This window comes from Mobula hypostoma, chromosome 9 (assembly GCF_963921235.1).
Source record: "Mobula hypostoma chromosome 9, sMobHyp1.1, whole genome shotgun sequence".
In the NCBI taxonomy this organism is placed as follows: Eukaryota; Metazoa; Chordata; class Chondrichthyes; order Myliobatiformes; family Myliobatidae; genus Mobula; species Mobula hypostoma.
Window position 1 is genome coordinate 123,137,304 of NC_086105.1, and position 27,343 is coordinate 123,164,646.

Below are 27,343 nucleotides of genomic sequence, written 5' to 3' on the forward strand. Positions count from 1 at the left end.
CTTTATTTTCCCCTTTCAGAACAAGTCTTGAAATCTTGCCTCAGCTTTTGTTGATTTCCAATAAAATCTTTGTGGCTCTCTGTCAGATTTTGTTTTTTTTTTAAATGTGTCTATTCGCTTGTCTGTGACTATTGATGGTCACAGATCTAACCTTCCGGCCAAACCTGTCCTTCACTCTATAATTAACACCAACATTGATTCAGTGGAGATTGTAGCAGTGGGTAACAGCAGCAGAGATTGAGAACTATCTGTACCTTAAGTCAAGGTGTTCGAGAATACTTGCCCTCCATCTCAAAATCCACAAAGTGCTTCTCTGCTTCCTGCTGATCCATGATTTATTGATGCTAATTAAAAGGACTATCTGCGTCAGTTATTTCTCTTTGCACAAGACCATAAGGCACAGGAGCAGAGTTGGGCTATTCATCTCATTGCGTCTGCTCTACCATTCCATTTTGGCTGACTTATTATCCTTCTCAACCTCATTCGCCTGCCCTCTCCCCAAACCTTTGACACCCTGATTATCAAACTGCGCTTTAGTATACCCATTGACTTGGCCTTCACAGCTGGCTGTGGCAACAAATTCCTCAGATTCCCCACCTTATGGCTGGCTTTCCATACCACACAACACGAGTAGTGATATGATTCATTTATCATCTCCGTACACTACAGATTATGCATGATATCCAACTACGTGAGATGATTCACTTTTAACTTCCTGTAGCCTCCATTGCTTTGTCATTTGATCAAACAGTTGCTCCTACTCTTCCGAGGCTTACTCTAGTGCCCATTGTAATGGCTTCAGCAGGATGAATGGGGCTGTGTAGATCTGCTGGCGCCATCAAGTTCATAGTTGGTTCACCGTTGAGGTGCTGTAAACTAGGGCTCTCACCAAACATTCAGGATTTTGTCACATTCAGAGAGCATTTGGCGGTGCTGGAGTCTTTTTTGTATATCTTGGCATAAGATATGCTATTGACAGCCAAGTGTCTGGCAGCACTTGGTGTCGGTTTGCTTCATCGCAACATCCCACCTTCTGTCAGGCTTATCTGCTTTTAATGTCTGACAAAACATTGGGCTTGAATTCACTGCCAGTAGTAAGTTGCTGGTCCACCAGTGACGACTCTGTTTCCCATTCATAACTGTTTAGGTCCTGTGCCTTTGGCAGGTAGGGAATTGTGGAGGGAGAGGTTTAGCACTGGGCAGGTCGTGCTATTAACAGCTGAAGAAGAAACTTTCACTGGAGCCTAAGCTAATATAGCTGAATGTCAAATCTGCCAAAACTGACTATTTCTGAAATTTTCAAAAACTACTACAAATCAATGAAACAACTAAAATGTGTTAAATAAAAACGGATAATTCTAGAGCTATTCAACAGGTCAGGTAGCATATGTGGACAGAGGAACAGAATTAAGATATCAAGGTAATGGCTTTCTGTCAGCTCTTGTCTAAGGTCAAAAATAGACATATTTTAACTTGGAGAGGAAGAGTTGTGTTGGGAACAAAAGCAATATTTGTGAAGGGGTGAAAGTAAAAAGAAAATGTATGATATGGATTGACATCATCTGAGAGAGGGTCCTGAGTGGTTATTAATGGTAATTAAACAATGTTAATGATAGTTAATCAATACTACTCATTTACTCCAAATCAGGGGTGCGGTGGAAGTATCCAAGAGTTTAAGTTGTGATCACCTTGTAGAACAAATGTTTCCCACCCCTTCAATTTCAGTACAGCGATTGACTGCATTGATGCAACTACTTCTCACCTACAGAACTTGGAAATTTCATCAGTCTTGCTGCCAACCTCCACTCGGCTCTTGTATTCATATGGTCCATCTCAAATTCCTTTTCATGATTCCCTAACCTCCATTTCTGAAGGTAGGTTAGCAGCCAATAACCATGACAGGCTGACAGATTCCCACAGTTACTCTGCAACACCTCCTCCACTCTGCTTCCTGTAAGGACTCTATTCCATGCCCCCAATTCTCTGGCTCAGTTGCATCCATTCTGAAACTGTCATTTTCCCCAGCAATACATGCCTGTTCACAACTGCCTGTTCCACTCTCCACGTCCTCGCTCCACTTCCCTCTCACAACCAGGATCGTTCCTCACATCCTCACCTTTCATCCCACCAGTCTCTACGCTCAGTAAATCATCTTCCACAGTTGCCATTATTTGAATGAGATGGGACTATCAGACCCACTTTCTCCTCTCCATGCCTTTCACTGCATCCATGATGCTGTAGGTCAATCTTCCAACTCCCCTTCCCACGGAACCTTCCAACGCATTTACAGGAAATGTGACTTTTGCTTCTTTTCACCATCCAGGAGCTCACACAGTCAAGGCAGTGACATGCATGTGTTACTTCTATTTAAGTGTACTGCGTTCAATGCTCATGATGTGATCTTGTTTACAATGGAGAAAACAAACACGGGCTGGGTAAACACTTTGCAGAACCTCCTCTGTCCAGTTGACACAGGTGACCCTGAGCTTTCAGTCTCCTGCTTTTTAAATATTCTCCATCACATTCCTACTCTTGCGCCTCAGTCTTTCTCTCCTATGCTGTTCCAACAAAGGTTGAGAGACGGCACGTTGTGTTCCCTGCACTACATACAAAATGCTGGATAAACTCAGCAAGTCAGGAGCATGGAGGGAAATGAACAGTCGACGTTTCAAGCTGAGACCCTTCGTAAGAGCTCTTTAGGCACATTGCAGACCTTGGGGCATAATATTGACTCAGCAATTTCAGATAGCCTGCCTTTCCTGTTTGTGTTGTATCTAGCCTGTTGTGATGCATGTTATTACTTTTCAATCCCTGGTCAAGGCTTATGTAATATAGTTTTTCTCTCATTACTGATCCAGCCTAACCTGGTGTTTTTCTCCCCCCCCCCAGCATTTTCTCCTATTCTAGCTTCACAACTGCTGCGCTTTGCAGAACAGAAGTTTCTTTTACATCGCATTCCCTCTATTTCCTCCTCCCTAAGACTGATTAGCTGCCGTCAGCAAGACTTTGCCCTGAAACACACACTATCATTCTGATGATCACCACCTTTAATTTCAATGAGAACTTTTTAAAAACAAGCTGTTTATTTGTTGAGCATTTTGTCCTTTATGTTGTCAGAACTATAATTAATGTTGGGTATCTTAGCACCCTTGGTGTAAAAGTCATTTTAAATGGGCTTAGTTGAATTCCGCATGAAATTAAGTATCAGATTATGTGAGTACACAATATATTGAGCACATTTTATCATTTTGGCTGTTGGATTGCTTAATTTCCTTTATTTTCTTTTACTCGAGTCTGATATGCTTTACAAGCAATTTCAGCGTTTTCTTGGGCATCCTTGTTGCCCAAGGATGAGAAATTTCACAGGACAATGTAGGCAGCTTGTACTCTCCCACAAAGGTGTGTCCACTGGCTTGTACAACTTAACTAATGTTATCAGACCAAGCCGTCCAATACTGCAGATGCCTTGTTTCTTCCAATTAATGACTTCAGTTTCGCTATAACAGACTGCCAGCAGCTATGTAACGTTTTCTGCTCAAACCTCACAACTTGTTATTTGAAATAGATTAAAACTCCCGGAGGATGCTGAAGTGAGAATGGGAAACGTGCTGCAGGGTATCTTAAATTGATTCACGGCAGGACACTGCTGCATTGTTGTAATTAGACAGAAAACCACACACAGCTATCCATGCGCCTTCACCATCAGTGACATGCCCTCTTATTACTACGAAGTACATTACAGTGCACCTTTCCTGTACCTGCACCTTAATGTTTTAAGACCAGCTTCTACATCTCTGCTATCAGATTTCTGAACGCTCCATAAACCCATGAGCACTAACTCCCTATTCCTCATTTGCTCTATTTATTTTTTTTATATAGTAACCTGTATTTTTTTTTAAGGTCTTGTGCTGTACTGCTAACACAAAATCAAATTTCATGGCAAATGGCAGTGATAATATATCGGATTCTGATGCACTGGAGGGTTCTGATCTGTGCAGTGTTAGGACTCAAGTTGAATCTGATGAGCTCATCTTGGATTCTTGGGGCTGGTATTCTGGTACATCTTGAATATTCCCTTTCATTTCAGATTTCTAGCAACTGCTCTCTTCTTCATTTCTATGTCCAACCTTGTTTTCTGTCTTCCATTTTAGTTTATCCCTTTGCGAAACAAAAATACTGTATTTTTTTCAATGTAGGATTGCAAGGCCTTGTAAATGAAAACAATACGTGGGTCCCATCTATCGATGCTATGGTTATTCAGTTAACACACAGTTTAGTAGGCAGCCATCGGTCCCAGGGGATCATGGGTTTGCACCTCTGGTGGACTGTGTCCTCTCCAGGGTGCAGGCCTGGGCGGGACAATTTGAAGAACCGGCTGTTGCCCATGCAGTGGGTTCCCCCTCTCTACATCACTGATGTGGTCCAAGGGAAAGGCAAACACCGATACAGCTTGGCACCAGTGTTGTCACAGAGGCTGTCAGTGAAGCTGTAAGCAACATCAAACTGCCTTAGGGACTGTGGCTCTGGATTTCTTCCTTGGGGTTTACTCCTGAAGCCTTTCCCATGGGCAGCGGTGGTTTAAAATCAGCGTTTTTCTTCTCCTAGGCGGGCTGCCGTCCAAGGCTGACAAGCCCCACCTGCCCGAGGCAACTGGTTTTGAGGTGCCAGTGGTCCGCCTTTGCTCCTTCTCTTTTCAGTAGAAACAGTTCCACCAAGCCCAGTAGCTAAGCCACACGTGAAGGCCAAGAGTTGGACTTGGTTGTCAGAGGCTGTTAGAGACGCACGCCACCTGGAACACTTTATAGGTAGTGGGAGCTTATCCCCACTACCACCCCGGCTATGACAACCTTAGGAACCAATGTACGGTTTGGTACAGGAATTGCAGTTGTTTTCCACCTTCTAAATATCTTGTATCACATTCCATTGAGAAGAAGTCTAGACAATTCATGGGGAGGCACTTAGGTTTTCTTGCAGCAAGCAATGCAAGTTGTCTGCATCTTGGTGGTAGATTATTGTGAAACTGTACCATCTCTCTGACATCCCAGATAACCACCACAGACCTACAAATGCACCTATGTTAATTACAGCTCCAGCAAGATAATTTTCAGGATTAAAAAAGCAGGCCAGGTAAATGTTGAGTTTTTAAAAAGTTCTTCTTAAGAGCTAGGGTAACATAGCAATGTGGGGGTTATCACAGTCATTTTAAGGCCAACGATCACCGATTGGGATTCGATTCCCTCCACTGTTTGAAAGGAGTTTGTACTGCTGACCACATGAGATTCCTTGCTGTGCTCTGGTTTCCTCCCACATTCTAAAGATGTACAGTTTAGGGTTAGTAAGCCGTGGGCAAGCGACGTTCATGCCGAAAGGATGGCGAGAACCGTGGGCTGTGACCAGCACAATCCATGGAGACAAAATGATGCATTTCACTGTACATTTTGTACGTATGACAAATAAAACCAAGCTTTAAATCTTCTCTGCCTCCTTAATCATAAGGAATGCTGCTTGCTCATTCCTGCTCACCGATAGATCCACTGTAGAAAAGGACCACACCGACAGGGGAAGATAATGATGAAAAAGAAACAAAAGCAGTTACACGTACACTAACATTATTTTAACTTGACTGTTTGCCTTACTCTCACTAGCTGGGAAGAGAACGTGTTTGTTTATGACTTGGTTAACAGTCGGGTTCCAGGCATACCTACTGATATTTGGATAGGACTCCATGACAGAAGAGTGGTAAGTCCATTTTGTAATATCATGTGGCAATTTCAACGGGTTATCTTGGTGATCTTGCAACATTGTATCATGGAATATAAACTTCAATAATTGACACTTGAGGCCTCCCTATTATTCTTATTGACCCAAAAGTTACAATGGAGGTAGAGTGTCAATAATGGTTTGTTTTTGTATCTTAATTAATTTTGACAGTGATAGGTCCACCAATACTTGAGATATTTTCCCTCTTATAGAAACTTGCAAGTATTTTAAAGGAAACACATGGAAAGAAATGTCATTGGTAATTGGTGCTAAATGGATATGAAAGTACTAGCTGCCCGCTATACAGTACTCACCTTTTCCCATACAGTTTAATTGACTTCAAATTTCAAGGTAAATTTATTATCAAAGTACATATAGATCATTCATTTTCTTGTAAATACAATAGAATCAATGAAATACTACACACAAAGGCTGACAACCAATGTGCAAATGAAGACAAACTATGCAAACACAAAAAACCCCTAATAAATAAATAAATAAATAAATAATACTGAGAACGTGAGTTGTAGAGTCCTTGAAAGTGACTCCATAGGTTGTGGAATTGGTTCAGTGTTGAGTTGACTGAAGCTATCCAAGCCGGTTCAGGAGCCTAATGGTTGAAGGGTAATAACTGTTCCTGAACCTGGCCGTGTGAGATCTAATGCTTCTTTACGTCTTTCCTGACAGCAGCAGTAAGAAGAGAGCATGGCCTGGATGGTGGGGGTCCTTGATGATGGAATCTGCTTTTTTTTCATTCCAAGTTCCTTAATAAAATAAATCTTACCATCTGGCTTGAAATTTTCAATTGAATCTGCACTGTCTTTTTGGGAAGGGCCCTCTATACTTCCACACACCTTGTATCCAAAACTAATTCCTAATTTCATTCATGAATGCCCAGCTCTAAGTTGAAGATCGTACTCCTTTATTTTGAATTCGTCCATGTCCTGCAAAGAAGTAATAATACAGCGATCGAGTGCTGAAGTTCACAACCAAAGCAGCGTGCCTTGAAAACAAAACGCAGAGCACAGAAGACTGCCAGTGAATTCCATTATGTGGACAAATGTTTGTAGCAAAACTCTTAATACCACAGTTGGACAGGTGATTGATTTGGTGGTGGAGGAATAGCGTTGAATATTATATTAGCTTCCTTAGTAGTTGCCTGATTGACAGTGGCCCAGAAATTACTCCAAGCAATGTGGTGAATCACCCTAGCACCATTTGCGAAACTCGCACATGGAACAAGAACATTGAGTATGTGATTCACAGAGCAATGCAAATGGGTGTTACTGCAATGTGACACAATAGGTGCGATCTTTTTCAGTGAACTCCTGAAGAATAAACAACCATAAGAAGCAGCTTTCCAGCCAGGTGCTACATAGCAATGTACAGTCATGTACTGGTACAGAAGCCTGAAGACCCACACTCGACAATTTACAAACAGGTTTATGATTGGTTCATGAACCTGTGCACACCATTTCATTACTCCTTTTCTCCAAAACATCAAAGAGTACAGCACCAGATGAGACCTTTTGGCCCACAATGTTGTGATGAACCAGTCAAACGAGTTGTTTGCTTGTTTATTTATTGAGATACAGTGTGGAGTAGACCCTTCTGGCCCTTTGAGCCACGCTGCCCAGCAACCCCCCATTCAATCCTGGCCTAGTCACGGGACAATTTACAATGGCCAATTAACTTACCAACCCTTGCGTTTTTAGACTGTGCAAGGAAACCAAGAAGAACATACAAATTCCTTGCAGGACTAATCTATTCTGACTACACAATATCCATATCCTTCCATTTTCCTTCCATTCGTGCACCTATCTAAACATGTTTTAAACGTCTCTAGTCATTCTGCCTCTAGCACCAGCCCAGGCAGTGCATTCCAGGCACACTGCATGGGGGGAGAAAAACTTGTCCCTCACATCTCTTTGATGATTACCCCCTCTCATCTTGGATACATGCCCTCTGGTATTAAACATTTCACCTCTTGTTGGGGGTGGGGGGGAGAGATACTGTCTGTCTACTGTCTGCCTCTCATAATCTTATAAACATCTATCAGATTTCCCCTCAGCCTTCACCACTCCAGAGTAAACAACCCAAATCTGGGCAACCTTTTGTTATAACGCATGCTCTCTAATCCAGGCAGCATCCTGGTAAATCTGATCTACATCCTCTCCAAAGCCCTGACATCCTTCCTATAATGGGACAGTCAGAACTGTATGCAATACTCCAGATGTGACCGAACTAGAGTTGTATAAAGCTGCAACATAACTACTTGCCCCTTGAACTCAGTGTTTAACTTGGCCCAGGTTCATGAGTGAGGGCATGCTTCAGGGTGCAATAGGTCACAAATCTCTAAGGAAAAATAATGCTGACTAATGTTGTCCTTTTAAGTGCCCCTTTTCAGAGAAAATGGGGTTTAAAAAATCTGATTAAATAGGAGTTTTCTTTTTGGATCAATGAATGAGCCTGCTCCATTCTGTGGGTTCTAAGGCAGCTACTGAGGCCGGCCTCTTTCTCAAAGGCTGATGGAAACAGAATCTTTCATTATTTTTAGAGACAAATCGATAAGGGGGAGATGAAATATTACTGCACATAGATGGGAATGTAGTTTCATTTAGATCAACCACAACCTTATTAAACTGTAGGGATGAAATATTTGCTGGCTTGATTTGGAAAGAAACCAAATAAGAATGTGAATTTTTGGCCCATTTTAAAGCAATTATTAGATTATGAAGACACGTAGTCCTCTTTTATTGTCATTTAGTAATGCATGCATTAAGAAATGATACACTATTTCCTCTGGTGTGATATCACAGAAACACAGGACAGACCAAGACTGAAAAACTGACAAAACCACATAATTATAACATATAGTTACAAACAGTGCAACAATACCATAACTTGATGAAGAAGTCCATGAGCACAGTAAAGTTCAAAGTTTCTCAAATGTCCCACATCTCACGCAGACGGGAGAAGGAAGAAAAACTCTCCCTGCCATGCCAACCACAATCCGACTCTGAGTCATCCGAAAACTTCGAGCTCTGATCAGCTCTCCGACACCGAGTACTGAGTGCCATCTCTGTCCGAACGATTCGACTTCCTTCTCGGTCGCCAAAAGCAGGTAAGGCCAGGGATTTTGAGGCCTACCCTCCGAAAGATTCCCGACCACATGGTAACGACAGCAGCGCACAGGCGTTTCAGAAATTTCTCCAGATGTTCCTCTGTGCTTTCACGTCCATTCTGCATCAAATCAGAATTGTCCCCGGCCCCTATTTAACAGATACGATATCATTTTTCACCGGAGGGCTGCGCACACACAGGCGCGCTGCCATCTTCTCCTCCCACCTAATTTAGATTAGATTATGAGGACATTCAGTCCTCGTTTATTGTCATTTAGAAATACATGCATTAAAAAATGATACAATGTTCCTCCAGTATGATATGACAGAAACACAAGACAGACCAAGACTAAAACTGACAAAAACCACATAATTATAACACATAGTTACAACAGTGCAAAGCAATACCGTAATTTGATAAGAGCAGACTATGGGCACAGTAAAAAAAAAAGTCTCGAAGTCCCGATAGCCCCAACATCTCACGTAGAAGGGAGAAACTCTCCCTGCCATGAGCTTCCAGCGCCGCAAATTTGCCAATGCAGCATCCTGGAAGCACCCAACCACAGTCTGACTCTGAGACCGTCTGAAAACTTCAAGGCTCTGACCAGCCCTCCGACACCGAGCACCATCTCTGCCGAGCGCTTCGACCCCGCCCCGGCCGCCGAGCAACAAGCAAAGCCGAGGACTTGGGGCTTTCCCCTCCAGAGATTTTGGATCACACAGCTTAGCGGTGGCAATGAAACAGGCATTTCAGAAGTTTCAGCAGATGTTCCTCTGTGTTGTCATGTCTGCCTCCATCAAATCAGAATTGTGCACGGCATCCTACTTGACAGATAACAGATTTTTAAAAATAGTTTTAAAGTTCTTATTGTTCATTTACCTTAACGTGGTATGTGTTTTGGTGTTTATTTCATCATTAATCACTAATTAATTAATAATTAACTAATTTGTTGTCAAATTCTGTTAAATTATTCAGGAAGGCAGTTTTGAGTGGACTGATGGGACAACATATGACTATAATTATTGGGATGGCAACCAACCAGATGATGGGACCCAGCTGATACAGGAAGAGGAGGATTGTGTGCAAATATGGTTCCGGCAAAACAGTGGTATGATATTTCTAATATGTGCATTTCTGTGATATGTATAGTGATGCATGCTTCTGCTGGGAAAGAATTGATACAACATTCAGAATATGCCTTTTGTAATCTTGTATTATTGCATTTCCCTTTTAAGAACATTGAATAACTCTCCTCAGGTCCAGCATCTTGCGGGTAGGATCTGTGAATAAAATGGACCTGTTATTTACATCACTCTCAGTAGAGAATCTGTGCAATTAGTCACAAATGTATAGACAAAAGCAGAGTTTATACCATTAATTGTAGGGGGAAAAAAAGTAGGGTGAGATTGCTACTAGATTTAGCTTGGCTTTAGAATTTAAGGATATAAGAACAACTCTTACAGATAAAGGAAAATCAGGAGTAAGTAGTACTTCATTTCAGGAATATGAAGTTCTGGGGATCTGTTGTCCATATATACAGTACATTCAAGGCTACTCTTTCATGCTTTGAAATAATTGAAAAGATATCAGTATTCTTTTTGATAATCTAAACACTGTAAACATGTTATGTGCAATTTTTCTAGGTCACTTAAGATATTTTCCACTATTAATATGGGGCATTAAATGGTGAAAGGAGAAGGAATTAATTGTGATGAAGTTTAGGTTTAAAAACAGAGAGAAATAGAAACTGTAATCCTTACAGTTTCAGTACATTGGTATTCCCACTTTGAGATAATAAAATTTGCAGATTACTCTTTATTAGAATGGACAGAGAGCTCAGATGGCTCAGACTTTATCCAGGTATCTCTTGCCCTCAAAACTACCACACAATCAGACTACTCACGGGCTGCAGCAAATAGTGGATTGTGTCAATGGAAGTACAGTCACCCAGCACTTGCTAACCAATAGTTGTTCACCATTGCCTGACAAGGGAGCTTGGTTCGAAACTCATTATAAATCGTCCTGTACACCAACTTCCTCAGCAGCTTCCTATTTCTCCATCATAAAGCAGAGGAGGGCTGATTATTCCACCATATTTAGGGCAATTTCCAATACCCCTAATGTCGCAGACCATTCCTACAGGAAGCAATATCTCAATGCATATTGGCATTTTCTGGTACATGACAAATATTATTTGGAACTCTGGTATTCCCTACCGACATCTCCTAGAGAGAGTACTGTTATGAGAATAAACATAAAATTAAGATGTTTGCTGGCCTGGGCTAGCATCAGTGGCATCAGCAGTTGGTCTGCCACCTGCCCTCAGGGGAAGGAGAGATAAGGAACAATGGAGCAGCGTCTGGAGATGTGTAATGAAGGGATGTGGGAGGAAGAGCTGTCTGGAGCGGCTCCCCCCTTTGAACCCTGAACTGTTTGAAGTGATGGACAGGCGATACCCCAGCAGGGGGATAAAAAGGGACAGGTTCGCTAAGACAGACACACACGCCACCCGAGGTAACGAGACCCTGGAAGCGGTGCGCTTCTCACGAGTGGGTGAGAAGTACCGGACAACGACAAGGGTGGAAAGGTACGATCAGCGGGAACCCGGTGTGTGTCCGCCCTTGCCTGGGTGCCGGGTTCACTGCAGAGGATCGACCGCATCTGGAGGAGGGGTCACAGTCGGTGACCTCAGGTGACATCACCAAGGACCTGCCCAAAAGCTGTTTGTGAGCCATCTCGCTGGTCTGTGAGCCATCTTGCTGGTCTGTGAGTGAAGCCGTTCTGAATGATGAGTTGTTCCTGTTCTCTCTGTCTCTCTTCCCCCACGTTGTCCATCGCCATGGAAACGATTACTGCGAACTGAACTTTGAGTCATTTTGAAATTTGGTCATTTACCCCTAGACAACGATAGAGCTTGATTGATGCTGTTATCTTAATTCTGTGCACATGTGTGTTTATCATCACTGAACTGTTGCATTTATTATCCTTTCGATTACTGTGTTGCTTGTTTCCTTAATAAAACTTTCTTAGTTCTAGTACTCCAGACTCCAACTGAGTGATCCATTTCTGCTGGTTTGGCAACCCAGTTACGGGGTACGTAACAGTACAAATACCTAACTTTCATTGCCATCATCAAATCCCCCCATTGATTATGGGTGTCACTATTGAATTAAAATTGGGGTCATTATTATTGACATGTGTTGTGGAATTTGATGCCCGGAAACACAATTGTAATGGAAAAAATTTCACAAGTGAGGTGCAGCTCCCACCTTCTCTCAAACATCTCAGCTCCATTCAGAATGAAGCAATCTGCTTGATTGGCAATCTCATTATTGTCAAGATTAATCCTCTTTCTCCCCCTCCCCACCACCCCGAGACGCTGTAGTGTGTACCATGTGCAGATCAGACAGGCGGTGCCATACCATTGGGACAAGGACTGTTAATAATGAGAAATATTAAATATTCCCCCAGGTCTTGAGACTATTGAACTACCTGTCACCATCCAGCTTTCGTCACGTATGACGCGCCAATAACATTATACTGTCTACTTTTTAACGTGTTGTAAGTGCAGCTTATTTGTTCAGATACTTGTGGAGATATTCTGATTCTGAGATTTTGCCTTGTGTGATGTGCAGCTTGATCCAGAGGAAAGTTGTTTCATTTGGCAGAATACGTGTGTATGATTGAATGACAATAAACTTGAACTTGAAGTACTGCAGCATTATGCCAATGCTCCTTGACAATACCTCCCAAAACTATAACCTGTGCTACTCAAAGGGTCAGATAGGAATGCCGCTACCCCTAAATTAAGCTCCCAAGTATACATTATCATAACAGGAAAATATTTCACTGTTCCTACATTGCAAATGAGTGGGGAAAATTGGAATTCCCTCCTTTAAAAACACCGTTAGAATGTTTTTAAAATTTCTATCCCATAGAGTTGTACTATAACCTTTGTTAACCAGTCTGAGAAAAATATCAGTGAACAACCAATTCGCTTGTATACCATTAAATCTCCAGAAATCTCTCTGAACTTCTGAAGAGCTCTCATCAGGCTCATTTAGAAATGTTGCATGCAGTCTTCCCATTCGCAACGTGCACTCAGTGTCTACTTTATTAGGTAACTCCTGTACCTGATAAAGTGGCCATTGAGTGTATGTTCATGATCGTCTGCTGCTGTAGCCATCTGCTTCAACGTTCAATATGCTGGGTCTTCAGAGATGCTCTTCTACACACCACTGTTGTAACACACAGTTATCTGAGTTACTGTTGCTTTCTTGTCAGCTTGAACCAATCTGGCCATTCTCCTCTGACCTCTCTTGTTAACAAGACATTTTCACCCACAGAGCTGCCATTCACTGGAAATTTTTTTTTTTAGCATCATTCTCTGTAAACTTTAGAGAATTCTGTGCATGAAAATCCCAGGAGATCAGCTGTTTGGGATACTCAAATCACCCCATCAGGCACCATGAATCATGCCGTAGTCAAATTCACTTGGATGACATTTCTTCCCCGTTCTGATGTTTGGTCTGAGCAACAAATGAATGGCTTGACCACATCTGCATGGTTTTATGCATTGACTTACTGCGACATGATTGGCTGATTTAATCTTTGTGTTGTCGAGCAAGATGTACCCATTAAAGTGGCCATTGAGTCTAAAGTGGCTTTAAAGATCTTGGATAGTGTAGAGAAAAGTATCCTTATCAGAAAATTGAACCAAATGTGGTGATTAGATAAATTGGTAAAGCCCTCCCCACCATCAAGCATATCTACATAGAGCATTGTAGCTGGAAAGCAGCATCCATCTCCAAGGACCTCCATTACTCAGGTCATGCTGTCTTCTCACTGCACCCTCAGGAATAAGGTACAGGAGCATCAGGATTCACACTGCCAAGTTCAGGGACAGTTATTACCCCTCAACCATCAAGCTCATCAACCAGAGGGGATAACTTCATTTTTCCCCTAACGGAACCGTTTCCACAACCTATGAGCTCACCTTCAAGGGTGCTCCATCTCAAGTTCTCTACCTATAAATCTATCTCTTTTTGTACTTGCACAGCTTGTTGTCATTTGCACACTGGTTATCCACCCTGTTGTTGCGGTCTTTTCATTAATTCTATTATGGTTATTGGATTTATTGGGTATGCCCGCAAGAAAATGAATCTCAGGATTGTATATGGTGACATGTAAGTACTTTGATAATAAATTTACTTTGGAGTGGTTCAGTATCCACGAGGAGGTCAAGAGAATACTTAATAGGTTGGAGTAGATAAACCTACAATATCTCCTCGTCCATAAGAATGACAAGCACAAAGAATACAGGATCATGGCAACACTCACAACATGCTGGAGGAACTCAGCAGGTTGGGCAGTATCCGTGGAAACGACCAGTCAACGTTTCGGGCCAGAACCCTTCGTCAGGACTGTAGGGGGAAGGGACAGAGGCCCTATAAAGAAGGTGGGGGGAGGGTGGGAAGGAGAAGGCTGGTAGGTTCCAGGTGAAAAACCAGTAAGGGGAAAGATAAAGGGGTGTGGGAGGGGAAGCAGGGAGGGGATGGGCAGGAATGGTGAAGAATACAGGATCATGTTTGTTAAGAGTTGCAGATCCAGACTGGTATATGGAGCTGTGAAAAACAAAGCTTTAATCTAATTGAATCAGGGATAAAACATAAGGCTCTGATGGCCGACTCCTCGTCTTGTCTTGGTTACAAGAGTGGGGCATTTGGGACTGGAAATTGTTTTGCGCCAAACTTGTGGTGTTAAAGCAGTGTTAAATGCCATCAACACAGTTTGTGAAGCTCACATAAAGGGTGAGAATTTCATTTTCCAGTCTACAGGACAGCGTTGTTGGGCTTCCCTGTTTAACACCATGCTGAGAGGGATCATCTGTCTAGACAGAGCGTTCTATATTAATGCCTTACAAGATCCAATAGTCTTCATCACTATGTTCTCTAGCAGATGTGATTCTTGTTGCCAGCTCTCAAAAGAACATATGTTAATATAATAAATGCTGTTTCAATTACAAGGGATTGTTGCTGTTGTGTAAATGGATGTCTCTGTGGTGGGCGGGAGAGTGCTCCTGAAAGACTAGTAGTGAGCATATAGCCCATGTGGCATGGCCTTGGTGAAGGGGAGATAACGGACGTCCTGTAGGGGTGGTGGTTAGCATCAGTCTGTCTCAAAGGACGACGAGAGATGATCATCATCACAAGCCTGGGCGGAAGGCATGGAGATCCTGAGATGCCCAGTCATCAAGATCCCCCTCTCGACCTCACCAGTGTAGTCCAAAGGAAAGCTTATGAAGCAGTACGTTTGGCTTCAGCTTGGCTGCAGGAGCTGCCGGAGGGATGTTCAATGATATCCAACCACCTTAAGGAGATCACTCTGGATTTACTCCTGTAGCCTTCATCCCTCACAAGGCTGGGGAACTGGTTCATGAGCACCAGGGTGTGTCCACATGCCAGTGGGCCTGATTGCTGTGTGTACAGAGGCCAGACCTCCTCCCCGTCCTCTGTAGTTCAGTTTCCGTGCGTCGCCAGCGAGGAGGCACTACATGAAGCTTGCTGTTGGAGAGGCACTGGCAGGGAGGGACTTACACACTTGGCTCCCCTTTTCGTGAGAATGCTAGCCAGCAGTGGAAGCTGAAAGTGAGAACGACAAGCACTACCCACTGCACTACCCACTACAATACCACACTGGATGCATCACGATAACCAATTAGACACCTGCTGGGTGCAGCCAAACATTCGTGAAAGGAGGTTGTAAGACAGAATGGGCGGCACGTCAGTGGTCTTTATATTGCTGCTGCTTCTCAGTACAGAGACCCAGGTTCAATCCTGACCTTGAGTGGTCCCTGTGTGGACTTAACACCTTTGCTTTGTGACCTTGTGTGTTTCTTTCAGGTGCTCCAACGTTCCAACTGGCCACTGTCAGTCATGTGTGTGGTGTAGGTGAGGAAATGAATGGTGGGAATTTTGGCAAACCACAAAGCTCAAATGGATAAAATCTTTGCAGTTAAAATGATTGCTACAATCTTGTGTAAACATCTGTGGGGAAAAATATGGACTGGAATTTTTCACCTTCACTCCCTGACCTATAATTTTCCACATATTAAAATGAATGACTAAATTGACAACCCATAGCCTTGACAGTGCAAATGTGTTAAAAAAGCTTTAGCGTTCCAGTATTATGTATTTAAAGTCATAGTTAGGTGCTGTCATGAATATAACTGGTATTCGTAAGAAGGTGAAATACTCAAAAATACTTCTATCACATCTGAGTGGTGCAGGAAACAGGAATAAATGCAAATTGTGTCACTTCTCCAAAAAAAAATTGCTTGGAGTCATTGCTAAAATGGGATTAAAGAGTACTAATACATTTAAGAACCCTTTGAATAATGTTTCTCATGAACAAAGAAATTGCAGCAGGTATTTTGCTATGATTCAGAGGACAATTGAAGATTGCCTGATACATACAAAATTTAAACTCCTGTGTCAACAGACTGAATACAACAGTTACACAGCTCATTACATGCAAGGCATGAGTGAATTGAAGAAGAGTTTTCACATACTTATAAATATTTCTTTGCTCATTTCACAGATGGGTCAAGCAGATCACGCACCACTAGAGGAACGTCATTATCATTCACACTTCTATCTAGAACTGGAGCTTAATGCAGCATTTAGAGATTTATTGACTATGCCAGAAGGAAGAAGTGACAAGATGATTTTAATTCACCCTGATTAGAGGGATGAAACAAAATTAATATTGGTCTTTTGGTATTGTTCCTTGGTAGGAATGAGAAGGGAAATAGACACTGAAGAGGACAAGAGAGTTCATGTGGTAGTGCTGTTGTTTGCTGAATCATGCAGTTCAGAGTTGCCATTACGGGATTTTAGTTCTCTTGCATTCTAGGCGAGGCTCCTCACTGAACACATGAACTATGTGAGGAAAGATTTTCCACGTTAGGAGATAATTGTTTAATAAGCAACAGACTATTAAAGGATATTATCACCAGCTGTGATGGTAGTTTCTAACAAATGTAGAGTCTGTTCAAAAAATGCTTAGAGATTTCTCTTGGAGGGCTCTTGGGAGTGCAGAAGAACTCTCTTCTATCCTCCAGCAACAAGTGAGCTTGCTAGAAGATGGTATCCAGGTGCAGCACATATATAAAGAATCAGATCATCAACTCTGAGACAGCAGTACCTCGTAAAGGCTGATTTATACTTGTGCACACTAGCTTGCACCGTAGCCTATGCAAGTGGGCTACGCTGTTGTGAGCATTTGAACTTGTGCGTTGGTGTGTCTGCGTCGCTCTGCAATTCAGGCACGTACACGCATGTGCACGTCACGTATTCGTACATCACGCGTGCACACATACCTGCCCGTGCAAGGCTTCATGTTCATGGTAGTCTTTCTCGGGGTAAACAGGTTTAAAGCGAGCATTTTTTTTTTGTAAAAGCGAAATGCGTCCTCCATACTTTCGGAGGTCTGTAAAGCTTTATGGAAAGCATTGCAGCCAGAGTTCCTTCCCTGCCCTTCAGTCACCCAATGGGAAGCTATTGCAGCGTAAGAGGAAATGCGATGCTACCAAGCGGACCAATCACAGTTGTTGCGGTCTGCGTTGCCATGATGCGTAGTTACATTTTGGGAGAGGTGCGCGTCAGGATACAGCGTAGGGATCCGTGTAGGCATTGCGTAGGGTTTGCGGCTATGCTGTACCTACGGCGACGACTTGACGCACAAGTATAAATCAGCCTTTAGAGTGATTTCTAGCAATTAGAGAAAGCAGGGGCACACTAGAAGCTAAATCCTTTAGTTGCACCTGGCAGGCATAAATATATGTTTGAATGTTATCATCAAGCTGGAGGCCATTTCAAATTGCTAAAAGAATAATGGGTGCATCATCTGGATTTTGACTATTGGCATCATGGTACTGACATTCCCAGCTGATGTGAAATCTTGCTTAATAGTGTTTATAGAGCAGAGATTCTGCTGTGAAGTCATGCAGCAAAAATATTCAGATCCATGGCCATCAAATGAAGAAAATGATGAATAAGATGCACTGGTAATCATGCCAGATTCTCTGATCTGTTCATTCCACCTAACTGGAATCTATAGAAGAGCATGAGTTGTAGACAAGGTTAAAGTTTGATTAGAAGTTTAGTTTGATTTAAAAACAGGTGAACTCGGATTCTATGTTTTTTTATAGAATACCATTCAGAGATAAGGTACATCCAAAATGTTTTCATTTTCTGTCATTTCTTTGAAAAGAAAATCACCGGAAGGAAAACATAAGGAAAAAACACTATTTTCTTGTTGCTTTAATTAAGTAATATTATTAATCTAATTGTTTCAATCATTGGAAGCACCCTTTCCATTGATTCCAACTTCTTGCTGTCTATACATAGCTCTATTGTAAGGCAACTTCTGGTGTCGCTTCTCTGGGACGATCTGGGTACCAGGGTATCTGGTAACATCTCCTATAGTGTTACGTTGTTAGATATTATAAGGTAGACACTGGCTGTCTAGTTTTTGTTCCCATTGCCGTAATTGCTTCTATTGTCTTTTCCTGATTCACCCCTGGATAAACTCATCTGCTGTTACCCGCACCATTGATACCCCAACACCTTGCTATTCTATTGCAACTGGTTGTCTTGTTTCATTCTATTCTCCATGAGCTTCAGGTTGTTAAACATCCTAGGTTCCATTGAAGCAACCTGCCCATTTTCAAATATTCATCATGGTTTCAAATTGCTCCATGACGTTGCACCTCTCTAACATGTTGTCTCATCTACCCCTACAACTCTCAAATTCTCTTACTCCTTCCTCTTACTTGCCTACTCTCATACCCTTACTCACCCATTACTAATCCCTTTACCATTGACACTTGTACTTTCTGCTGCCAAGGTCTCCCTAAACTTTTCCACTTCTCTTTTTCTCCTTCCTTGACATGATTCTCCTTGAAGCTTTTCTGTTTGACTTAGTCTTTCATCTCTTGCCCTGATGTCTCCTTAAAGTGGCTTGGTTTCGAATTTTGTACATTAATGTCCCTGTGAAATACCCTGCATCATTCTTTGCTGAAGACTCTATATGAAGAAACTGTGCAATTGCTGATTTTCATTGACCCTATTTCATCATCAACAAAATTCAGATCTGCTTCTGCCTAAGGATAACGAGGGCTTGTTTATGGGCATCATACTTGACTTTGAGCTTGAAAGATTTACATTGATGCTATTAAAAAAAAACTTTTCAGTAAAAGGGCAGGAAGAAGAATTTGTTATAAGTATGCCTTCATGTTACTCACTGATCTTGTCAGGCCTGCTGAATTTAAAACTAACCGTAGATCAGTTCAACATTGTTCCTGACAGCATAGGTTAGGATTCACTTCGGAGACCTGATGCCAACAGAGAGCAGAGAAATGACGGTGAAAATATCACTGGCATTTCAGCAAAAGGAGATAGCAGTGGAACACTTGCTCTCTGAAGTTTAGCTCAGAATTACTGTTTGGTACTCGGCTGCGGTAAATGAGCCAGATTCAAACCTAATATTTGCTATTATCTCTTTGGAGTTTCTACCTTGTCCCTGTGTCTATGTGGGGTTCCTTTGGGTAAGGTTAATTGGCCACAATAAATTGTCCTTTCGTATAGGTGAATGATAGAATCTGGGAATTTGGGGAGAATAAAATGGAGAATTAGTGTGAATGGGCATCTGGTGGTTGACAAAAACGTTGGTGGGTCTGTTTCTCTATGACTTTATAAATGTAAATTTCAACAATGATGTAAAATTAGCAGTATCAATTCAGACCCTCACTTCACATCTCTTCTATTGACTTCATTGGTGATAAGAGGACAAAACGAAAGAAACTGGTTTTTTTTCTCTCTTCTGTATAGGAAATGGATAGATAGATAGATATACTTTATTAATCCCAAGGGAAATTTGGTTTCGTTACAGCTGCACCAACCAAGAATAGAGCGTAAATATAACAATACAAAAAACCCCAACAATCAAACAACAAAATGCAAAACTATGCCAGATGGAAAATAAGTCCAGGACCAGTCTATTGGCTTAGGGTGTCTGACCCTCCACGGGAGGAGCTGCACGTTCGATGGCCACAGGCAAGAACGACCTCCCGTGCTGCCAAGTGTTGTATCACGGTGGAATGTGGCCGAAGTTCAACAGTAAAAAGTTCAATATCCAGTCTGCAAACACGTTCCTCGATCGTAATATACCCCGGATTGCACCATCCATTGTTAGCCAGAACAGTAAGCACCCCACTCCTTCACGCCGCTAACCGCTCTCGGTGCACTTCCGGTCAGGCAGAACGGTATTACCCACCGAACTCCTCTTCTCCAAAAGTCTCTGTTATCTCGACCCGGTCCTCTTTCCTCGGCGGAGGATACTTCATAATAAATGGTATAGAAATGGAATTCAGGACAGAGGTACAACAAATAGCTGATCTGATATCACTCATTTTCACCACTGTCCATCCAAAATTCCCACTGGATTCTATTTCAAGTGGATTCATTCATGAGGAAAGTTTCCAATCTTTCTGTTCAACATAATTCACCTTGACAAACTGGCAAAATTTACAAAGTATTTTTTTCTCTTCCCAATTTTATTTGCACAAAAGAAATTGCAGCATTTTTTTAAAGTAACTTCTTATAAGTTAGTAAAAAAGTTATGTTCATATCTATTTATTCTTCAGTAATTCTGTACATAAATCATGATACAATTTTCCCTAATGTACTTATGAACATGAAGAATTATATTGCAGGGTTGGCAGGCCAGTAGATCATTCAGCTCAATTAGCTGCTGCTCATATTTATACCACCATCGTTAACTTTATTCTAACCTTACAGCAAATCGTAATAATGTAATTTGTTCTATAAATTGGTACAGGTCATACTTGAATGCTCTCTGTCTCGATCTCTTCCAATGGAAGTTAAGACATTCTAGCAACTGTCTGAGTGAAGGAATTTCCTATTTCCCTACTGGATTTTTGATAACAAGAACCTGAATTTATCTAACATCTCTGATATAATGAAGCATCCCAGGGGAATTGAACAGGAGCAGATGTAACCGATGTTACACGCACTGAACGGTGTACACTATTCTCTGCAGTTTGGTGCAGTGAAGAGGAGAACAGGTGCTATTCTAAGATGAGATGCATCCAGATAGAAAACCCCATGTGGTGCATCAATGACAAATGGTGAGAGTCAAAGGGACTAGCCATATTTCTTTAGCCTCCTGAGGAAGCAAAGGTGCTGCTGAGTTTTCTTGGCTGTGGTGTCAATGTTGCTGGACCAGAAGAGGTTAATCGTGATGTCCTAGGACTTTGAAGCCGTCAACCCCATTGACCTCAGAATGATTGACTTGTGGTGCAGGAGCATTTGCACAATGCCCCCCCCCGAACCCTTCCCCTCAACATCAATGAGCATCTCGTTTCTTTTGTTGACATTATGGAAAAGATTGTTGTCCTGACACCATATCATTAGACTATCCCTCTTGGACTCTGACTCATTGTTATTTGAGATACGGGCCACTGCAGTGGTTTCATCTACAAACTTGTAATTGGAGTTGGGGCAGAATCGGGCCACACAGTGTTGAGTGTACAGGGAGTAGGGTAGGTAAAGGGCTGAGGATGCAGCTATGAGAGGCACCAGTGTTGAGAATAATGGACAATATTGAAGGAGTTTGGGAATCAGGAGAAATTGTAGGACTGGAAGGGGTTGTAGAAATGAAGTGACAGAAGGGCTTGTAAATAAGGCTGAATAGTTTCATGTTCAAATGTTGTTAGAGTGAAAGCCGGCGTAAGCAGCAAGTGTTTTGAATGAATACGACTTGGATCATGGGCATTTTCAGTTTGCAGAAGTTTTCATAGGACGGAAGATGCGAAACCATCAGGAGGGCATGGAGCCCCATTTAGCAGAAACAGGAATCAAATGTTTATACGGAAATGGACAAACAAGAGAAAGTCTGCAGATGCTGGAAATCCAAGAAACACACACAAAATGCTGGAGGAGCTCAGTCGGTCAGGTAGCATCTATGGAAGAGAGTAAACAGTCGATGTTTCAGGTCGAGTCCCTTCATCAGGACTGGAGAAAAAAGCGTAAGAAGGTGGGGGGAGAAGATAGTAGGTGATAAGTGAAAACGGGAGATGGGGAGGGGTGAAGTAGAGAGCTGGGAAGTCGATTGGTGAAAAAGAGAGAGGGATGGAGAAGGGGGAATCTGATTGGAGAGGACAGAAGGCCATGGAAGAAAGGGAAGGGGGAAGAGAACCAAAGGGAGGTGATAGGCAGATACGGAGATAAGGTGAGAGAGGGAAAAGAGGATGGCAAGTGGTGAAGGAGAAGAGGGTGCAAATGCCAGAAGCTCAAGAAATTCATGGCCATGCCATCAGGTTGGAGGCGACCCAAATGGAATATAATGTGTTGCTCCTTCAACCTGAGTGTGGCCTCGTCACAGCAGTAGAGGAGGCCATGGACTGGCAAGTCAGAATGGGAATGGGAAGTAGAATTAAATTGGGTGGCCACCAGGAGATCCCACTTTTTTCTGGTGGGTGGAGTGTACGTGCTCAGTGAAGCGGTCACCCAATCGACATCGGGTCTCGCTGATACACAGGAGTTCACACCGGGAGCACCAGATACAGTAGATAACCCAACAGACTCACAGGTGAAGTTTCGCCTCACCAGGAAGGACTGTTTGGGGTCCTGAATGGTAGCAAGGGAGGAGGTGTAGGGGCAAGTGTAGCACTAGTTCCACTTGGAAGGATAAGTGCCAGGAGGAAGATCAGTGGGGAGGGACGAATGGACAAGGGAGTCTCATGTAGGGAGCAATCTCTGTGAAAAGTGAGGGGGGGGGAGAAGATGTGCTAGGTGGTGGGATCCCATTGGAGATAGCGGAAGTTAAAGAATTATCTGCTCCCCGTGGAGGATGTGGGGTGGCGGATGGATGGGGTGAGGGCAGAAGTGTGCAAAATGGAAGAGAGATGCGGTGTGGGTAATATTGATGATGGAGGAAGGGAAGCCCCTTTCTTTGAGGACGACTCCTTAGTTCTGGAATGAAAAGCCCCATCCTGAGAGCAGATGTGGCGGCCACGGATGAATTGAGAGAAGGGAATGGCATCCTTACAAGTAACAGGGTGGGAAGGAATTGGACATTGGCTGACCACAAGTGTTGGAGCAAGTATGTTGATGAAAACTCAGATCTATGTTAAAAGCAACTCAGAAGTCGTAAACCTTCCAGCTGAGCTTTAGACAGTCTCCTGGGTTGTGGGCCAGGAGCCCACTACACCAACTCCAACAAGGCCAATACTAGATGTCACATGCAAGCATATCCCAGTTGTCAACTGAATATCAGAGGTCCTGCCAGTGATTATTGTACTGAACAACCACTAAAACTAAAGTGATGCAGCAAGAGAGACCAAATGTACTGTACAGAGTGTGGACAGGATTAGTTTGGACTGCTGTTCAAGGGGGCTCACCTGGTGAGCTATGAGGGACAGGATGAAATATCTCAAGAAAATCAAAAAAGTGCAAGTGCTGAAAATCTGAAGTAAAGATAGAAAATGCTGAAAACACTCAGCAGGCCTGGTACCATTTGTGGGCCTGGAAGCAGAGTTAATATTTCATTGTCAAACACCTGAGTTTATTGTTGAAGTACCAAATGATAAAGATTGGCAACTGGAGAAAATATGAAGTGCAGATATTAGAAAGTATGCTGTTGGAACTCGGAGATCTGTGTTGTTTCTGTAGTGGCATCCTAAATGTCTTATTTCCATTTCCCTGGAAGTGTACTTTTCATTGGCATTCTAGAGCAGCATGAGGTGTCTCAATGCAGTAGATTGTAACTGGCAATAGTGGGTGAAGCTATTCTAAAACTGCTTGCTGCCAGAAGCATTGATTGGGCTAGTATTTTCAGATAGGATAAATGGCAGGAAAGCCGTAGGTGCTGACACTTCCCAGATCAAATTCTAAAATGTCATATTTTATTTGTATTGCATTCCCAGCAGGCAGCACTAAATTTTGTTCTCTTGAATGAGCAATTGTCTGCAAACACCACAGGCTACAGCAAAATGTTACCAACAACATTACAAAAGTGTGGCAGATCATCCAGGCGGGGGTGTCTCTTGCCTTCTGTAGGGACTGACAATTTACAATATGGCTGCCAGGGAAGAAACAGAATGCAAGTACTCATGCTGTGCATTAGCCATTATGTTTCCATAGCAACTCTGACTGCAACTGATGTCTAAGATTTGTTCCTAGTTTGCTGTGCTGATATTTGAATTTTTAAAAATACTTAGGGCAGTTGATTAGAGCACAGTGGATTTTATATGTTAGGGTGATATCGTTATGCATTAGCGAACTTAAAATCGGGTAATCAATGGCTCTTCCGCTGATAGTGAAGAACTACCACTATCCAAAGCTGACCCTATAAGACCATGTAAATAGGAATACTCCATTTGGCCCTTCAAATATGGTCTGCCATTCAATATGATCCAACTTTCTTCAAATCCATTCACCTGCCTTATCCCAATAGTGTCTGATACCCATATTGATTAAAAATCCATATTTGCATTATGTTCAAATATTCCACCACCTGAGTTTTCTGAAGTGTGCATTTCCAAAGATTCACACCCCTCTTTGGAGAAGAATTTTTCCTTATCTCAATCTTAAAGCCCCTTAATCTGAGACTATGCCTTCTCATTCCGGATCCTCCAAAGAATCCTCCCAGGTAAAATTATGAATGTATGGAGTTATGATGGTAACTTCACTTGAAGAGTAAATGATTACTGGTCATATAAACACTTCTTGGGCTTCCTTCCAGGTATAGATATCAATTATAACTGATGTTTCAATGACAAATTCTACCATCTTCAGTGATAATGCCTAGGTTTGTGAACCCTGTAGAATTTTCCCCATTTCTGCATAAATATGACCTAAAATGTGATCAGATCTTCACATAAGGCCTAAAACTAGATAGAGAACCCAATTAAATAACACAAAATATATACTTGTTCATTTATTTAGTGAGAAAAATGATCCAATATTACATGTATTTGTTGGAAACAGTATGTGAACCTTTTCTTTCAGTAACTGGTGTGACCCCCTTGTACAGCAATAACTTCAACCAAATGTTTCCAGTAACTGTTGATCAGCTCTGCACATCGGCTTGGAGGAATTTTAGGCCATTTCTCCCTAAAAACCTGCTTCATCTCTGGGATGTTGGTGGGCTTCCTTGCATGAACTGCTTGCTTCAGGTCCTTCCACAACACTTCTGTAGGATTAAGGTCAGGACTTTGACTCAGTCATGACAAAACATGAATTTTCTTCTTTTTGAGTGATTCTGTTGTTGATTTACTCTTGTCTTTTGGATCATTATCTTGTTGCATTATCCAATTTCTATTAAGCTCCAGGTGACGGACTGCTACCCTGTTTAAGGGGATCGAAGATCTTGATACAATTTTGAATTCATTGTTCTCTCAACAATTGTAAGCTGTCCAGGCCCTGAGGCAGCCAAGCAGCCCCAAACCGTGATGCTCCTTCCACCATGCTTCACAGTTGGGATGAGGTTTTAATGTTGATGTGCAGTGCCCTTTTTTTCCCAATCATACCAATGTGTATTTCTGCCAAAAAGTTTAACTTTTGTCCCATTTGTCCACAGAACCTTGTCCCAGAAACATTGTAGAACATCCAAGTGGTCTTTTGAAAACTTGAGATGTGCAGTAATGTTTTTTTTTTGGAGAACAATGGTTTCCTCATGAACACCATTCTTGTTCAGTGTTTTTAAATGGACACGTGAACAGAGACTTTAGCAAGTTCTAGAGATTACTGCAGGTCTTTTGCTGTTACCCTTGAGTTCTTTTTCACCTCTTTCAGCATTGCATACTGTGCTTTGGTGTGACCTTTTGCAGGACGTCCACTCCAAGGGAGAGGAGCAACAATACTGAGTTTCCTCCATTTGTAGTCAATTTCTCTTACTGTGGACTGATGAACACTCAGGACTTTAGAAATAATTTTGTAGCCTTTTCCAGCTTCATGCATCTCTACAATTCTTCTTTAAAGGTACTCCTGAAAGTTGTTTTGATCAAGACATGGTGCATTTAAACAGATCTTTCTTGAGAAGAGCAGGCTCTGTCAGTAACCTGACTTTGTGTATATTTTTATAGGGCAGGGCACCTCTACAACCCACACATCCAATCTCATCTCACTGATTGGAACACTTGACTCCAAATAGTTTTTGTAGAAGGCATTACCCCAGAGGTTCACATTCTTTTTCCAACAAATACATGTAATATTGGATAATTTTCACAATAAATAAATGAACAAGTATAGTGATTTTGTGTTATTTATTTAATTGGGTTCTCTTTATCTAGTTTTAGGACTTATGTGAAGATCTGATCACATCTTAGGTCAAATTTATGCAGAAATAGAGAAAACTCTATAGGGTTTACAAACTTTCTAGCGCCACTGTATATCTAGTCCAGTGGTATTTATACGCCCGTAGTCTGTTCCTCCTGATTGGTTAGTCCTCATCCAATCAGGTTTCACTCTCTCACCTTGTTTACAATCTAATTCTAGATCTTACTTGGACGTTCATCTTTCTTAAAATGCTTTTCTTCCTAGTTCTGTTTCAATGACTTTCTTCACCAGGTGGTTCCAAAAGCCATTGGCCATCAAAGGCAATCCTATGGCCATTGTGAATGCAGTATTCTGCTACCGCCGATTTCTCTGGGTAACCAAAATGGATACACCTCCTGTGCTCCTTGATGCGGGTTTCCACTGTGCGTCCCGTCTAGCCCATTATACGCTGCTCATAATTCACAGGGAATCCTGTAAACGCCAGTTGACTTGACTCCCAAATCATCTTTGATTACCAGTCCTCCAGGAAATTCATTCTTGTTTTAACCAAAGCAAATAATCTGACCTAGAATGTCCTAAAGTAGTTATAATGTAATTAAAACATTATGGCTGTGATGGGGAGGAGAATGAAGTTTGCAATGAAACTATTTCTTTTAAAAAAATCTTTGTTTTCCTCTAGATTTGATCTGTGTTCTTTACTAATTAGTCAACAAATGGGGAAAGACATGAATCCACAGTCTTTTGTCATGGTGCTTATAAGCTGTGGTGTTGACGTGTATTGTCCTGTTCTTCAGATTATTAATTATTACATGGAACAGGAAAGGTATCAACAAGATTGAGTGCAGAGAAAACTTACAAGGGTGTTGCTGGGACTTGAGGGCCTGAATAATAGGAAAAACTTGAACAGATTAGGACTTTATTCCCGAAAACGCTGGGGAATGAGGAGAAATTTAATAGAGGTATACAAAACATATGAGAGAGAAAGATAGGGTTAATACAAGCAGGGTATTTTCCACTGAGTATGGCTGAGACTAGAACTAGAGGTCATAGGTTAATGGTGAAATGTTTAAGCGGAACATGGAGGGGACTCCAGTTCC

At 42.0% G+C, this 27,343-nt stretch overlaps 1 protein-coding gene across 2 annotated transcripts in view; it reads left to right on the plus strand.

The window, feature by feature from the left end:
- Positions 1-27,343, plus strand: part of clec19a (C-type lectin domain containing 19A) — a 57,666-nt gene that overhangs the window by 22,632 nt on the left and 7,691 nt on the right. For both annotated transcript variants that reach the window (XM_063057458.1, XM_063057459.1), the window contains 2 exons: positions 5,646-5,739; positions 9,859-9,991. In XM_063057458.1, coding sequence (XP_062913528.1) covers positions 5,646-5,739; positions 9,859-9,991 — 227 coding nt within the window. The remainder of the gene's footprint in view (positions 1-5,645; positions 5,740-9,858; positions 9,992-27,343) is intronic.